This window comes from Brassica rapa, chromosome A09 (genome assembly GCF_000309985.2).
Source record: "Brassica rapa cultivar Chiifu-401-42 chromosome A09, CAAS_Brap_v3.01, whole genome shotgun sequence".
Taxonomy (NCBI): Eukaryota; Viridiplantae; Streptophyta; class Magnoliopsida; order Brassicales; family Brassicaceae; genus Brassica; species Brassica rapa.
The window spans coordinates 26,871,315-26,888,303 of NC_024803.2; the positions used below are offsets into that span (position 1 = coordinate 26,871,315).

At 35.8% G+C, this 16,989-nt stretch overlaps 2 protein-coding genes across 2 annotated transcripts; both read left to right on the forward strand.

Annotated features, from left to right (window-relative positions):
• The first annotated feature begins 5,482 nt into the window (after positions 1-5,482).
• LOC103840306 lies at positions 5,483-8,711 on the forward strand. Its single transcript, XM_009116802.3, has 12 exons — positions 5,483-6,014; positions 6,117-6,448; positions 6,523-6,615; positions 6,710-6,800; positions 6,892-6,985; positions 7,069-7,166; positions 7,240-7,309; positions 7,396-7,493; positions 7,577-7,693; positions 7,788-7,864; positions 7,942-7,986; positions 8,056-8,711. The coding sequence occupies exons 1-12, from the start codon at positions 5,724-5,726 to the stop codon at positions 8,555-8,557; spliced, it is 1,908 nt and encodes a 635-aa protein (XP_009115050.1). The 5' UTR covers positions 5,483-5,723; the 3' UTR covers positions 8,558-8,711.
• A 44-nt stretch (positions 8,712-8,755) lies between these two features.
• On the forward strand, positions 8,756-14,562 carry LOC103840307 (epsin-1). The gene has a single exon (XM_033279511.1). The coding sequence runs from the start codon at positions 8,811-8,813 to the stop codon at positions 9,399-9,401; it is 591 nt and encodes a 196-aa protein (XP_033135402.1). The 5' UTR covers positions 8,756-8,810; the 3' UTR covers positions 9,402-14,562.
• Positions 14,563-16,989: the final 2,427 nt, after the last annotated feature.

Consider the following 16,989-nt stretch of genomic DNA (forward strand, 5'->3'; position numbering starts at 1 on the left):
TTCTGTTTCGCTCGATCTTCGTTTTCTGGGTTTCTTTCTCCGATCGTCGGTTATCCCACGATGGTTGTTCATCTCCGTCGCGGTCGCCGTTCCGGTCGTTCCACACGTGCTGGTAGCTCGAATCCTCTTCCTGGTAGCTCCCCTTCTGTTCCTGAAGCCGTTGCAGCTCCGTCTTTTGAAGATTCGTTTGCTCTTGCCGCCGTTATGAACCCCGACAACGTTCACTCTCCGCTGTTTCTTCATCACGCGGATCATCCAGGCTTGCAGATCGTTTCCGTACAGCTTGATGGATCCAACTACACCCAGTGGTGTTCAGCCATGAAGATTGCTCTTGACGCTAAGAACAAAATCGCTTTCGTCGATGATTCTTTACCTCGTCCTGAATCAGGTAACCCTCTGTTCAAGATCTGGTCACGCTGCAATAGCATGGTCAAATCTTGGCTTCTCAACTCTGTTACTAAACAGATCTATGGCAGTATTTTATCGTTTGATGATGCAACTGAGATCTGGGATGATTTGCATAATCGTTTTCACAAGACAAACTTGCCTAGAACTTTTCAGCTGATACAGCAGATCCAAGACCTCCGCCAGGGCTCTATGGATCTCTCCAGTTACTACACAACACTGAAGACTCTTTGGGACAATCTAGATGGTGCTGAGCCCGCTGAGATGTGCTTGTGTTGCAACACTTTCAACTGTGTCAGTCAACGTTCTGCCAAGGCAAAGGTCGAGCGGAGCCGTATCATTAAGTTTCTTTCTGGTTTGAGTGAAAAATACTCCATCATTCGTAGCCAAATCTTAATGAAGAAGCCCCTTCCTGACCTCGCTGAGATTTGCAACATCCTTGATCAAGACGATAGCCAACGACAGTTTAACTCTGTTGTTGCTCCTGCTGCTTTTCACGTTAGTCATGACTCAGCTTCGTCCTCTGCGTTGCTCCAGTCACCTAACTCAGCTCAGTCTCCTAGTATGGTTTCTAGTGATGCCAATGTCTCTCAGCCTGGCGCTTTGAATGCTTTTCACAAGAAACCAGGACCAATCTGCTCCCATTGTAACAACACCGGTCATGTTGTGGATCGTTGTTACAAACTCCACGGTTACCCAGTTGGTTGGAAGAAAGGTAAATGGGGTTCAGATAAGTCCAAATCATCTGCAGTGGCTGCAAATGTCTCTTCTCAGGACCGTCCCTCTCCTGTTTCTGGTCTGGATAATCTTGTTGGTCAGTTAAACAAAGATCAGATTCAGAACTTCATTGCCTACTTCAGCTCTCAACTTCAAACTAAGCCTACTGAGTCTGGTTCTATTAATGTCTCTCAACGTCATGATTCTTCTGGTATAACGTTTTCCTCCTCTACCTTCAGTTTTGTTGGTCTTTTAAGTCTCGCTAACTGCGTTACTGACTTACATACCTGGATCATTGACTCTGGTGCAACACACCATGTTTCACATGATAGAGGCGCTTTTCTTAGTCTTGATACCTCTGTTAATCATTTTGTGAACCTTCCTAATGGTTCAACGATTAAAGTTGGTGGTATTGGACAGATAAAGCTCACTGCAACTCTGGCTTTGCAAAATGTTCTCTTTATACCAGAATTCAGATTAAATCTCATGAGCATCAGTTGTTTGACATCCGATCTTGGAGCTAGAGTGACATTTGATTCTGGCTGTTTTGAAATACAGGATCCTTCCAAGGGGTTGATGATTGGAAAGGGTAGACGGACAGCAAACTTATATGTATTGGATCTGGATGCTGCAGGACATACGGATTCAGCTGTTTCTTCTGTTATTTCTAACGCTGTTGTTGATGCTTCTATATGGCACCAACGTTTTGGTCATTCTTCTTTTAAAAGACTTGAGCTTCTACAAGATGTACTTGGGATTTCTAAAGCTAAGAATAAAGGGTTGTTACACTGTGACATTTGCCATAGAGCTAAACAAAAGAAGTTATCTTATTCTTTAAATCCTAAGCTTTGCTCTCACCCTTTTGAGTTACTACATATCGATGTTTGGGGGCCATTTTCTGAGCCAACACAAGAGGGTTATCGCTACTTCCTCACGATAGTGGATGATCATACACGAGCCACTTGGATTTACTTATTAAAGCTGAAAAGTGACGTTCTTACGGTATTCCCGGAGTTTATTCAAATGGTGGAAAGACAGTATTCTGCTAACGTGAAGTCAGTACGCTCAGATAACGCACCTGAACTTCGTTTTGATGCACTTTATAAAGCCAAAGGAATTGTTTCTTATCACTCTTGCCCTGAGACTCCTGAACAGAACTCAGTCGTCGAGAGGAAACATCAACACATCCTCAACGTTGCCCGTGCGTTGATGTTCCAGTCTGGAGTTCCTTTAACCTTTTGGGGCGATTGCATTCTTACCTCGGTATTTCTTATCAATCGGACACCTTCTCCAGTGATCTCAAACAAGACCCCATATGAGTTATTAACTGGTAAGCTCCCTGATTACACACATCTGAAGACATTTGGTTGTCTCTGTTATGCGAGCACTTCTCCCAAACAACGTCACAAATTTCAAGATAGAGCTCGTGCTTGTGTCTTTCTTGGCTATCCCTCTGGTTATAAAGGTTATAAACTGATTGATCTTCAGAGCAACTCTGTCTTTATTTCTCGGAATGTGGTCTTTCATGAGGAGTTATTTCCTTATCTCCAAGCGTCTCCTCCTACTGGATATGAGGACTTCTTTCCTCGGTTATACAGTCCTTCGTCTTCAGTGCCGTCTGTACCCTCCCCCAGCTCCCCTGTTGCTTCTATTCCTCAAGTAATTCCAGATGAGGTCTCTCTTCCGGCTAAACGAGTTTCACGACCACCAAGTCATCTTCAAGACTATCATTGCTCTTCTGCAATATCTTCTACAGAACACCCTATCTCAAACGTTCTGTCTTATGCTGCTTTATCAGATCCTTATATGATCTTCATCAACGCGCTTAACAGCATCCCTGAGCCTTCCTCTTATGCCCAGGCTGTCAAGTTCAAAGAATGGTGTGATGCAATGGGGATTGAGATTACAGCTTTAGAGGACAATGAAACTTGGATCATTTGCTCTTTACCTGAAGGAAAGCAAGCAGTGGGTTGCAAATGGGTATTCAAGATCAAACTAAACGCTGATGGAACAATCGAACGCTATAAAGCACGCCTTGTAGCAAAGGGGTACACTCAACAAGAAGGCTTGGATTATGTTGAGACTTTCTCTCCTGTTGCAAAGGCAGCTACTGTGAAGCTTCTTCTTGCGGTTGCAGCTGCCAAAGGTTGGTCTTTAACTCAACTTGACATCTCTAATGCATTCCTTAACGGGGATCTAGAGGAAGAAATCTATATGACTCTACCACCTGGATACTCACCAAGACAGGGGGAATCATTTCCACCTAACGCTGTTTGCAAACTGAAGAAATCACTTTATGGTTTGAAACAAGCTTCTCGTCAATGGTTCCTGAAATTTTCAGAATCTCTACTCCAGTTGGGTTTTACTACTTCTTCCGGTGATCATACGCTATTCACCAAACACGCTGGTAATGTCTACATGGCTGTACTGGTTTATGTTGATGACATTATTATCGCAAGCAGTTGTGATCATGCTACAGAACTTCTCAAGAGTGCTCTGCAAGCATCCTTCAAGCTCAGAGATTTGGGGCAACTCCGTTACTTTCTTGGTCTGGAAATAGCTCGTTCATCTGCTGGCATTACTTTGTGTCAACGAAAATATATTCTTGATCTCCTTACAGAGACTGGATTACTCGGGTGCAAACCTGTCTCCATACCCATGGATCCCAGTATAAAACTTTCAACAGAGGATGGTGATCTCCTGGAGAACGCAGTGCAGTATCGTCGCCTCGTAGGGAAACTTCTCTACTTGACATTCACTCGACCTGACATCACCTTCGCCGTTCATAAGTTATGTCAATTCACTGCCTCTCCTCGTGCACCACATCTTCACGCAGCTTATAAGGTCCTACATTACTTAAAAGGCACCGTTGGACAAGGTCTTTTCTACTCTTCTACTTCTGATATGAAGCTCTCTGCTTTTGCGGATGCGGATTGGGGAACTTGTCCCGACACTCGTCGAAGTGTCTCAGGCCTTTGTATGTTCGTTGGTCCAGCTCTAGTTGCTTGGAAGTCAAACAAACAAGAGACTGTTTCTTGTTCTTCTGCGGAATCGGAATATAGGGCCATGGCTGAGGCTGTCAAAGAAATGATTTGGTTTCGGAACCTTCTGCAAGATCTTTGGGTCGACAATCCAGGTCCAGCTCCTCTGTTCTGCGACAACACCGCTGCCATTCACATTGCCAATAACGCCGTGTTTCATGAAAGAACCAAACACGTTGAACGTGATTGCCATGTTGTTCGTGAGCGGGTTAAGTCAGGTATGATCAAGACTCTACACGTCCGTTCGGAGAATCAGCTAGCCGACATTTTAACTAAACCTCTTTACCCTGGTCCCTTCCGTCATCTATTAAGCAAGATGGAGTTCATCAACTTATATGCTCCATCTTGAGGGGGAATTTTGGTTTATTTTGGTTTATCATTATTTATTGGTTTAGTTAAATGTATATATTACATCCGGTTTGTCCCGGTTAGCTGAGTAGCATCAAGTGTATATACGTGATCATTTGGTCACACATAAAAGTTAACAGAAAGTTTCCTTATTTTGTCTTCTTCTTTCTGTCATGCGATCCTCGTTTTCTCCATGATAGCTTGAGCAAGAAGCTCCAATTTCTGTTCGTTTGTTTTACTAAAAATAACAGTATATACCAGTTCAACCCTCTTGTGCTAGGATTTCGATCATAAAGATTTGTAAAAGCCAGACCTGGCGATAAAATACATTTAGTTAGACCCATCTGAATTTCAGAAAGACATTACAAATATTGTTTTGTGTGAAACTATACATATTGACAATTTTAATCTAGAACCCTCGCAAATATTCGGCTCTAAACTAATAGGCCTAATAACGGCCCAAAATTCATAAATTTGGGCCGTATCATTTCACCTCTCCTCATTTGACCCTCTGTCTTCGTGAGTTCATCTTCTTCCTCAAGCAAATAAACAGAGATCAAACAATTCAGTCCAATGAAAGCGAAAGAGAACCATCGCTCTCGATGTCAAACCGGAATTATCTCCCGATCGCCGCGCCGGAATCCGCCTCCTTCCGACCGCGGCGTCTCGGAGAGTAATCATATCTCCTCTTCTACCTCTTGACTGCCGTTTATTAACTAAGTTTTGACTATGCTTGAATAAGATTGGATTATATTCTATTCGAAAAAGAAAAGAGAGGTGAAAATGTTAACATGATCATGTACAAGGCCGGCGAGGTCTCATCCGCCGACTCTAGTCGTCTCTTCCTTTCGTATTTTTTTAAATTAAAATGAGATAAATAAGAATAGTCGTCTCTCTGACTTGTCTAGAAGAAGAAGATGATAAGTCAACAAAACAAATGGAGCCATTGATTCCACGCTGCTTCCCCTTTGTGACTGAGAATGCTAATTATATATATTTAATTAAACTCTTCTTCCTCTGTTCTGACCTTTTCTCCGTCTCTTATTTTACCAAGTCTTCCTTCTTGTCCCCACCATAGTTGCAATCCTTGAAGTCTTTCATCTTTTTTTTCTTGTGCGTCTTATTTGGTGTATATTCTTGATTTCCTTTTTTTTTTTTCATAAAGGTCTTGTTTTCTGCTTGAGAGATTTGATTACTTGTTGTTGAAGACAAATGGGAACTGTTTGTTCATCTGGTTTCAAAGATGATGGTCATGACCATGATGATAAGAAGCTGACTCATCATCATGATAAGAAGCTGAGATCCACCGTTGATGATGATGATGATAAGTCAAGAGGTTTCTCTGGGAAGCTCAAGTCCATGACAAGAAGAAAGACCTCTGATCCGTATTATTCTGACCATTACGGTAGCTCAAGGAGGAAAAGCTCCAAGCCTAATGACAACCACGTCAACTTTTCCGGTGAACTCGGGCCCGTGCCTCCGTTAAGATCAGACTCTACCAAGGTTCTTATGTTTGTTAATATGTAATTAATATGAATCATAATACTGTTTTATTGGGAACATGATCATATGAAATTTTTTTCTTTCTTTTTTTGTTTACCTCAGTTTATGCAGAGGAACTCGTTTCTGGGAAGGGCAGGGGTTATGGGGCTAGAGAAGGCGGTTGGAGTAATAGACACGCTAGGGAGCAGCATGTCTGGTATGAACCCGGTCAACGGGTTCCACTCGGGTGTTCTATCGTCGTCTCGTGGTCGCAAAGTCACTATATTGGCATTCGAAGTGGCCAACACGATAGCTAAAGGTGCTGCTTTGCTTCAATCCCTCTCTGAAGAGAGTCTCAAGCTTATGAAAAAGGATATGTTGCGTTCCAAGGGTGTTAAGAAGTTGGTTTCTACTGACACCATAGAGTTGCAAATTCTTGCTGCTTCTGACAAAAGGTTTTGCTAATTTCTACTTTATCTCCATTTGTTTATATTTTATTCTTTATTTATTTCATATTTCTCTTTTACAGGGAGGAACTTGATCTTTTCTCTGGAGAGGTTATAAGGTTTGGCAATATGTGCAAAGACCTACAGTGGCACAATCTTGATAGATATTTTAACAAGTAACTCTTCGTCGAGCAAATCTTTGTACAATGTGTTTTAGTCACTTGCATGCAAGTTGGAATTTTCATTGTATCCGGGTCTATAACGTTTCAGGCTTGACACAGAGAACTCGGAGCATATAGTGCTCAAAGATGAGGCAGAGACAGCGATGCACGAGCTCGTCACTCTTGCCCGTTTCACTTCTGTATGTTTTGTTTTGTTTTTGTTTTCCCTTCACTTCCAAACATATTCGTACATGACTCATTCTCATGTTGAAAGTTGCATTGAACTGTCAGGAATTATATCACGAGTGGCAAGCTTTGGATAGGTTTGAACAAGATTACAGGAGAAAGCTCGCAGAAGTGGAGTCTTTAAACCTTTCTAGGAGAGGTTGGTCTCTCTCTAGCTATTTATTCGATCAGCTCTACACTCTTTCTAGGACTCCCAGTTACATTTTCTTATCATACATGTAGGAGAGAGTATCGTCATCTTACAAAATGAACTGAAACAACAGAGGAAACTCGTGCGGAGCTTGAAGAAGAAGTCGCTCTGGTCCCGGAATCTGGGAGAGGCAAGTGATTATTGAATTGCTGTGTTTTATTTATATTCCAGTTATTTATAATAACTATCTTCTTCTGCTGCAGATCATTGAGAAGCTTGTGGATGTGGTTTGCTATATACGTCAAACGATTGTGGAAGTTTTTGGCAACAACGGTAATGGTTCTTTGCGCTTCTGGTCCTGTGATTATGACCGTACTTGTATAAAATCATGGATTAAAGACACTATAAACCAACAATAGGTCTAAAAGCCAATGAAGGGAAGCAGGGAAGAGAACGATTAGGTGAAGCCGGTCTTTCGTTGCACTATGCTAATCTAATCCAACAAATTGATAGTATTGTAAGCTTCCAGCAGTGATGTTCTTCTGATATCAAGAATGGATTTGTGTTCTCTGGTTGAAACTGATATTTTAAAATTTCTAGGCGTCTCGACCTTCATCACTTCCTTCTAATGTAAGGGACACGCTGTACAATGCATTACCTGTTTATGTCAAGACAGCTCTTCGTCCTCGCCTACAATCTCTTGATCCTGATGAAGAGGTTTGTTCGAAAATATCTATTTATAATATTGCTGCTATTCATGCATTGTTTGGTTCTGTTTCTTTCTTGTTGCCAAACTTGTGTGTTTCTTCAGCTTTCAGTATCTGAGATCAAAGCTGAAATGGAGAAGTCGCTTAAATGGCTTGTCCCATTCGCCACAAACACCACCAAGTAAGCTTTCCTTCATCACCGTTCTTGTTTCAACATCCTTGTGCGTGTTTGTCATAACCTGTAATCTATTTCCGCAGGGCACATCAAGGCTTCGGGTGGGTGGGCGAGTGGGCAAATTCAAAGTAAGTCTCCCTCTTTCCCTCTCTAACAACTGAAGTTTTGATTCTGATCTTGAAACTTGTGGAAAACAGGATAGAGTTTGGGAAGAGTAAAAGCGAGAACAACGGGAATCCAACACGGCTTCAGACACTTCACCACGCGGATAAACCAAAAGTTGATTCGTATGTACTTGAACTCGTTGTATGGCTTCATCGACTAATAAAGTCATCAAAGAAACGAGTTCACGGCGTTAAGCTTCCAGAAACCACCAACCATGGCTCTCAGCCCAACAACATAACCATCTCCAATACGCAACTATCTCTCTCCCCTGACTTCACCTATAAAAAACAACTCTCTCTAGAGGACAGGATGCTGTTGGACAGTGTAAAAAGCATAAGATTTGGTCCTAACCTAAGTAAGAGCCAAGAGTTCGTCGGCCTGAAGAAGAAGAAGAAGAACAAGAAAGGAATCAAGATATGGGCGCTGAGCAGAAGTACAGGTAACTCTCCAAAAGTCAATCTTTCAGGTACGAACTCTTCTAGTGATTTGGATGTCCTTGATGGTTTGAATTTCGCTTTCCGACAAGCGGTTTGAGAAAGCCGGTTTTTGATACAATCTTCTGTATTTATATATTCTTACCATTTTTGTACAAAGCACACAGCATAAGGATACAACAGTAATGTAATAGTTGAAACAGAACAAATACACACACTATGGTTGGTTTAGTTGGATTTATGTTTCAGCTCAACTGTTTTCTTTGTTTCCATCAACTCCTCAGACAACCTTAAAGAAGCTAACTACTCCACTTTGGTATGTCTATAAGATATGATGCTTAGTCAACCGGAAAATGCACTTGAAAAGAACTAAAAAAAAAATAAACATGAAATTCGCCAAAAGCCAAAAGAGGATGATCACAATCATTCTTCTCTGCCTTTTGGTTACATCATCTTCAGAGACTGCTCCACAAACCCAATTGGCCGCACCACTAGAACCAACAGGAGAAGTCACCAATTCACCAACAAAGCCACTAGGTTTTCCAGCTGAGAACCAGAACCAACCAATTCTTGGTCAACCATCTTCTGCTTCTTCTGTAAACCAGCCTTTAACCGGAATAAATCAGCCATTAACCGGATTTAATCAGCCATCATCAACTGGACTCAACCAACCGATTCTTGGTCAACCATCTTCTTCTTCCTTAAACCAGCCTTTAACCGGGTTTAATCAGCCATCATCAACTGGATTTAACCAACCAATTTCTTCTTCATCTTCTAATTCTGCTCTCAACCAGCCATTTGGGAATCGAATCAACCAAAACAGTCTCTCCGGAAGCAACGTTCCATTTCTTAATGGAAGCTCGAAGCTGGAAGTTTCCATTACAAAGTTTGTCTTCATCTGGATTGCTCTTCTCCTTGCTTTGCACGGTACAGACAGGAACTGAACCAAACTTATACATCATGTGGCACTTCTGTATAATTTGGTTTTCATGATATTTGTTCTATAACTTGTCTATTTTTGCTCATTTTGGATTCTACTGAAATGTTTGTTCTATAAAGTGAGTAGTGTGTTATGTGTACATTACTACTGAATGTTTTTTACCTTTTTGTTATTTGATCAGTGTTCGGTTTCATGTCCAGGTGTGGTTCACTTTGATTTAGTTTTCCGTTTTCTAGCATATGGTATTATGGAGTAAATGAAGAAAACTGAAACAACATATGATCCACTTTTAACTTCAACTCAAATTAAATATGATCACATTTTTTAAACTTTAAATTAAGACTAGTGGGTCTTCTCAAGTTGTATAAAAATGTACCTTTTATTTCTAACTATCTATCCTATACTAAAAGCTGAATACTAAGTGTTTTTAGCCTGTCCACGTAGGATGGGAAATTCCAGCCAATCAGATTGCAGGTTTGGTCCATGTCATTACGAATTAATATGTTTTGGGCTTTTGTTGTTTATTTTTTAAATCATAGAGTAAAAAATGGGCCTAAACCCTGAGTTCCACCGTTTGTTAAAGACCAAGAACATAAGGACTGGCCGCAACACGAAAGTCCGAACATGAAACGATTGTAATTAAGCTTTTCCATTAATTTCTATACCAACTCCTTCCTTTACGTTACATTTAATTTCCTCTTTTTCTACCTAAAAAAAACTTCAGAGATATCTACACTATAAATAATGAGGATGATGTGATCAAATCTCTTCCATTCAATTAACCTGCAACAATATTGACCTCTCATCTCCTCTCCTACTGACAGATTTGATGTCCGGTTGTTCTCCGCAGACGCAGACGGTGGTCATGCTCTTGATTAATGAAAAGTTTGTCCTCCTTATCTTACCTTTTGTTTCTTTATCAGTGGGTTTGATGTCAATCTTTGTTGTTGGTGAAAGAATTGTTCATATGAATGAGTTCTTTTTGTATGATTTATTTTTAACTGTGACTATAGGTTGTTGCAATTTAAAAATTTCACTGGCTCAGCTTTAATTGGAATGTTCACTGATATTCATGTATTTTTCTTTTATAATTGTTTCTTGCAAGATCCAACTCAGTCACACTGATATTTTTTTATTATTATTTTTTCTATTACTTGAACTTTAAAGAAGATGTGAAACGTACTGCATTAGGAAGAGATAAACTTTTTAAAAGAAAAAGACATATCAAAATTATATCACAACAAGAAACTACGAAGTTACAAAACTAAAAGGATAAACTGACACAACATAAGCTAAACATGTATCTAACAAAACATAAGTAAAGACCAGAGAAAAGAAAACACATAAATAGAAAAAAATACAACAATAACAAAAAGTTGAGTATTATTAACCATATAAAAAACGATTGAAAACATATAAAAGGTAAAACACACATCATGTAAGGAATAAACCTCGAAAATAGAAAGGTATAATTGAAGATAGAGATAAGCTTATACAGTAAAAATTCTACAAATTAAGGATGTTGAGATTATGGTATTTTATTATTTTATAGAGTTACTAATTTTGTATAAATTTCATTTTAGATTTTTTGTTTTACAAGATGTGTTTTGTATAAATTAAAAAATATTGATTTTACCATATATGCATTAATTAAATTTCTTTGATGTATATAAAATATGTTTTAAAAGTGGTATAAGTAAAATTTCTCCTTTATAGAATTTAAATGTAGTTTACATTAAATTTTATTAAATATTATCAAAATATATTGAAGTGTTAAGAAAAGTAAAGATGAATTACATTGTGAATATAAAACATATAATATAATGTTTTATTATACTTATATAAATATTATGTATATAAATAATTAATTTATGATTTTAATGAACTATATATTTACAAAAAAAATTCAAAACTTTTATTATTTATTATTTTATCAGTTTATGTCGTATTTTAAATCGATTCAATTTGAAAACAAAAAATATTATAGTGTTTATTAATTTATTGATTATTAATTTATAGATTTTCTACTGTATTTAAATATACAATAGAAAAATATGCATTCGAAAATGAAATTTAATAAATATATTTTATTGTAGGTCCATATTTGTGCGGCAGACTATATATGATGAGAAACAAATACTTTCATAAAATTATTTGCCATTAAAAAGTGGAAAGAAAATTATGTTGGTAACAAATATTAGTCCTAAAATAATAATGACTAGGAAAAAACATTACTTAACCATATCTAATATAGTTCAATAACTAATTAAAAACAATGTAGAAAATTAGTTATAGCCTAAACACCAATAATAAGATTTTACTTTAATAAATCCATCAATATTACTCAAAATTTTAAATAAGAATTACCAAAAAATAGAAAATAATATAATATGCAGTCAATGAAAATTAAAGACTTGGATGAAAAAATCACGTCAGAGTAATTTTGCATTTGGAATGTTAGTAATGCTACTCATTTTCTGTTTTGAGAATTGTATAGCTATTGTATAACTCTCTAAACCTAGAAAAAGATGAAAATCATTTAATAAAAATTTATAAAAATAATCTCAAACAAAAGAATACACATAATAATAAAAACAAAAAGTAACAAATGTAAAAAATATAAATCCATTGTATATCTTTAAACCTTGAAATAAAACAAAAATGATGAAAATTATTTATTAAAAAAATATAAAAATAATCTCAAACAAATTACATATTAATCGACAGTCGGAAGCCACAGCTTCTACTGCTTGTGCCCATGACCGGCTTGCAGCAGACCTAAACATAATAAAGGTATTTTTAATTAAAATTAGAACTTTTCACTTCCACAATTTTTTAAAGCTTTTCTGATAAATTATTCTATTCACAGATTTACAATGCCCAACATATCCACCAAACGATGGTACAATCAAATAAGGACTTACACAGAGTCTCTACCCAGTTATACAAGTATGTATCTTTTTTATATAAATAACTATGGTTTGGTATATAATATAATTTAAGTTAACTAATTTAATTTTTACCAATTTTAGGCTATTTCTTTTTATGGTCCACATCAAACCTTACGTTCTTCAAAAGACTTGATCTCCTTTTTATATTACTTATGATTAGTTAAACTACTCTTTTTTGTTTTTAAACAATTGCATAAACTTGATATTCACCATTTTTTCATCATTTTGGAAAATACAATGTTCCCATTAAGCTACTCTTTTTGTTTTTAAACAATTGCATAAATTTGATATTCACCAATTTTTCCATCATTTTGGAAAATACAATGCTTCCATTCAAAACAAAAAAAATGAAACTTATAATCAGAAAATTAACTATCAACACACTTTTCCGCGCGTAGCGCGGACAAAGACTCTAGTTAAAGTAAAATGCTCATTTAAAACTCATACAGTGATGCTTAAGCTTTACCTTGCCAATAAAATTATCTTATCTGGAGAGAAGGAGAAGATTAAACCCGAGGTATAACGTTTTAGAGTAGAATAATCGGTCATTCGCTTTTGTTTTTTTGGTATAGTGATGTTTTCTGATTTTCAACACCCTCATTGTTGAATCCAAGATTCAACACCGCATTGTGGGTGGTCTTAGACTACATACAATTGTGTAGTTGAATCTTTTATTCAACAATTGAACCATTGTAAATGATATGATTTTTAAAAAAATACATATGTGGATTAAATGGAGTTGAAAACATTCAACTAGTTGAATACTCAGAAATGTAGGACATTGATGATACGTGTTGCTTTTTAAATATTTTTGATATTTTCATATTTTCTAATTATTTAAATTTAATAATTTTATTATAATAAAATAATAAAATAAATAATCATATTATTAAGAATGAATTGACCCAATATACCTAGAATAAGCTCATATTAACAAAGTATACATGAAGTGACAATATCAGTCAACGCCATACCTCTTTGGCAGTGAACGAACGAATTTGCCCTCAACGTGATGGAGATATAGCAGGTTTGTACTCTGCTGCAGCAGGTAGCCGAAAAATGTGCCAGGCGAGTAGCGTGGCATTCGAGGTCGTAGGTTGCCAGCTGTTCACTTCTCCTCCACATTCATACCGGATTTAGATAAATATAACTTATGAAGAGAAACTAATAGAGAAAAATAATTAACAATATAATTATAACAATATAAAAAGGATTACTAGAAATGAGTTAGTCATAAATTTTTGGCGAAATATAGTTATAACAACGCGTAAAGGTTTCGCTAATGTAAATTGTAACCGCTAAGACATAGTGTTATGTATGATCTAACATAGCATGTACCAGATAACAAATTATATATCAGCTAACATAACATGTATCAGATAACAAAATCATCTATCGATTTTTTATGTCAAATTATATATCAGGTAACAGAACATGTACCAGATAACAAATATTTTATCAGATAAAAACAAGTCTATATAGCTGGTAACACAACATATACCAAGATAACAAATATTTTATCAGATAACAACAAATCTAAGTACCATGTAACAAAATAATTTATCAAATAACAAATAATTTATAAAAAGTGTATCAACTAGTAAATCATGTATCTACCAATTTATTAAGCAACAAACCATGTATGAAAAAATGTATACTAGAATCGGACTAATAAACAAACATATTTTGGAATTACTAACATGATTTATTTGCCTAATGTTTACGTTTTTTCAGAAAAAATAGAAGAGTTAAATCAATTGGTTTATTTGCTGGATAAAGACATGATTTCTGATTCCTACACTGACACTTAATAGACAGTGCACATGAATCAAGTTATAGGCTAGAGGAACAAAATTGTAAACGAAATTATTTTGGTCACCATCATGGTAGATTGCAAATTATGGTTAAGAGTGGGTATAGAGACGCCAATTATCTTTATTATTAATTAAATAAATATTTTTTTATTTATTATATGGAAATTTATTACTTTGAATTCTTTATAAATAGAAATTAAGTTTATTAATTTGAATACAGAAAAATTAATCATTAATTAGTAAAATAAGGTGTTGAATTTTATTAAACAAAACCATTGTATTGTGTAAAATTAAATGTGTGTTCAATGATGATGTGAAAAAAATAAACGATGCAGAATGTTAAAATATATAAAAAAAAGGTGTTGAATGTTGAGACCATTGTACATGATAAAAAAATGATGAGTAAGCAATATTTATTTTATTATAAATAGTGTTCATACGTTTTTTTTTTCTTGTCAACAATAGTGTTCATACCTTAAACTTAAGTAAATAAACAACAACATCAATATTAAGAACTAGGTGATTTTTCCGTGCTCATGCACAGATATAAATATTTATAAAGTAAATATATTATAATAATTGATTGCTATTTATTTTTAATTTTAAATTAATTTATATTTTTTGTGAATAATTTGTCTTATTACTATTATATTACTTTAGTTAGACATATTATTTTAGATATATTAGATCTACTCGGTTTTTTTACAGTTGATTTAGTTATTATTTGGATATATTCGATTGCATATATTTTTCTGAATTCAACTATTAAATATTTTATTCTAAATATATTAAAATTTTCATTAATTTTCTTATGTTTATTTAGGTTGGTTTTTATTTTAAATATGTAAATATATTTTAGGAAAATTATGTATACCTTAAGATATATTGTGATTAAAATAAAATAAAAAATAAACTAAAGTGTCTCCTTCCAAATTACATAAATCTAAACTATACTAAAAACCAAATATAAAGCCCTCTAAAGGGGTCCACGTCGGACTGGAAATTCGTCCAGTAGAATTGCAGCATTCTTCCACGTCATTAAATGATTACTTGGGTTTGGGCGGATTTGGACTTATGTGGTTTTGGGTCTGTATTTTGGGCTTTTGTTATAATATAATTTCATCTTGCTCTCTCTTCTCCGTCTCTATCTCTAGGTTTCAAACCAACTTTTCATCTTCTTCCTATTGATCCAGAAATCCATAGGTCATTCCTATTAAATTTCTTCGTAAATCCATCGATCTATCTTCAATATCACCTTTTCTTTTCGAGGACGGCCGATATTCGATTATAAAAAGGTAAAAAGGTTAGCATCCCTACACTCTAAATCAGACGATTTATGTTTTGATTGATGTTGTGTTTACATATATATATACCTATATTCGTTTTAAGTCTCATAGTTGTAGATCTAATGAAACAATTCTGATCATGTCTCATCTGATAAATTAAACGTTTTTAGAGATCTGTTATTGAAATGTGAAAACTTTGAACATTGATAAGTCTCTATTAAGCGTTGTTTTTCTTTCCTGCATCTAATACATATGGTTTGGTCTTGAAATTGCAGAAAGCGTGAATGAGATTGTGATGGAGCCAAAATATGGTAAAAAGAAGTCCAGCAGTAGTAGTAGTTCCTTATTTTACGAAGCTCCTCTCGGTTACAGCATTGAAGATGTTCACCCCAACGGTGGAATCAAGAAATTCAAATCTCTGTCTACTCCAACGTAAAGCTTCTTCTTCCCTTCATTACATTACTCTCTCTCTTCATTACAGTATCATGTTTCTTAACAGTGTTTCTTTCTTTATTTACAGTGCGCTAAGAGGCCATCCTGAGTTGTAGCGCACCGAGTCTTCACTTTAATTTCCAGTTTATAATTTACTTTAATTTCCAGTGTGCTAAGAGGCCATCCTGAGTTGTAGCGCACCGAGTCTTCACTATACTTATAGCTGCTTTCTTTAATTTCCAGTTTATAATTTACTTTCTGTTAAGCTCTGTTTCTGCTTGGTTATCCAATCCCATCGTTCTCTCCTCCTACTACAAGTTAAGACAACAAGGTGACATGGCCTTATCTGCAATCGGTTTCGAAGTTACAAGAAGCCGCCCGAGGTCTCATTCTTTGAGCCTAGCATCTTTCAAGACTCCAAGGGACTGGGTCTCCGTACTCTGACCAGGTCCCAGCTTGACGAAATACACACTCCTGCTGCCTGCGAGATTGTTTCTTCTCTCTCCAACGATCACTTCAACTCTTGCGTTCTCTCGGAGTCCAGCTTCTTTGTCTACCCCTACAAAGTCATCATAAAGACTTGTGGCACCACCAAGCTCCTCCTCTCTATCCCGCCTCTCCTTAACCTGGCTGGTTAGCTCTCTCTGAGTGTCAAGTCCGTCAAGTACACTTGTGGCTCCTTCTTCATACAGGTGAATATAATAACCCCATGGTATTTACCAAAATCAAATTAATAATATTAATAATCCCATAGTACTACTATTAACGTATGGTAGCTATTTGTTTTGCCACATTTTGATACCAAAGGGTCAGTCCTAAAATAGATAAAGGGATGTGTCATTAAAGAAACATTTAACCATCAACGTCATACTTTAAATAAATTTGCAATATATAAATAGAAAATTAGTTCTCACATTTATACAACAAAATTATACTTTAATAAAATACTAGATCTCGATCCGCGCAACCGCAAAGGTTTTTGTTTTAATTTATTTTTATATAAATATTTTGTTTTCAATTCTAAATTGGTACATATTTGTCTATCAATTTTTAAAACATAATAAATTTACGGTATATTTTTTCATTGAATAGATTGTTTCAAACTTTCT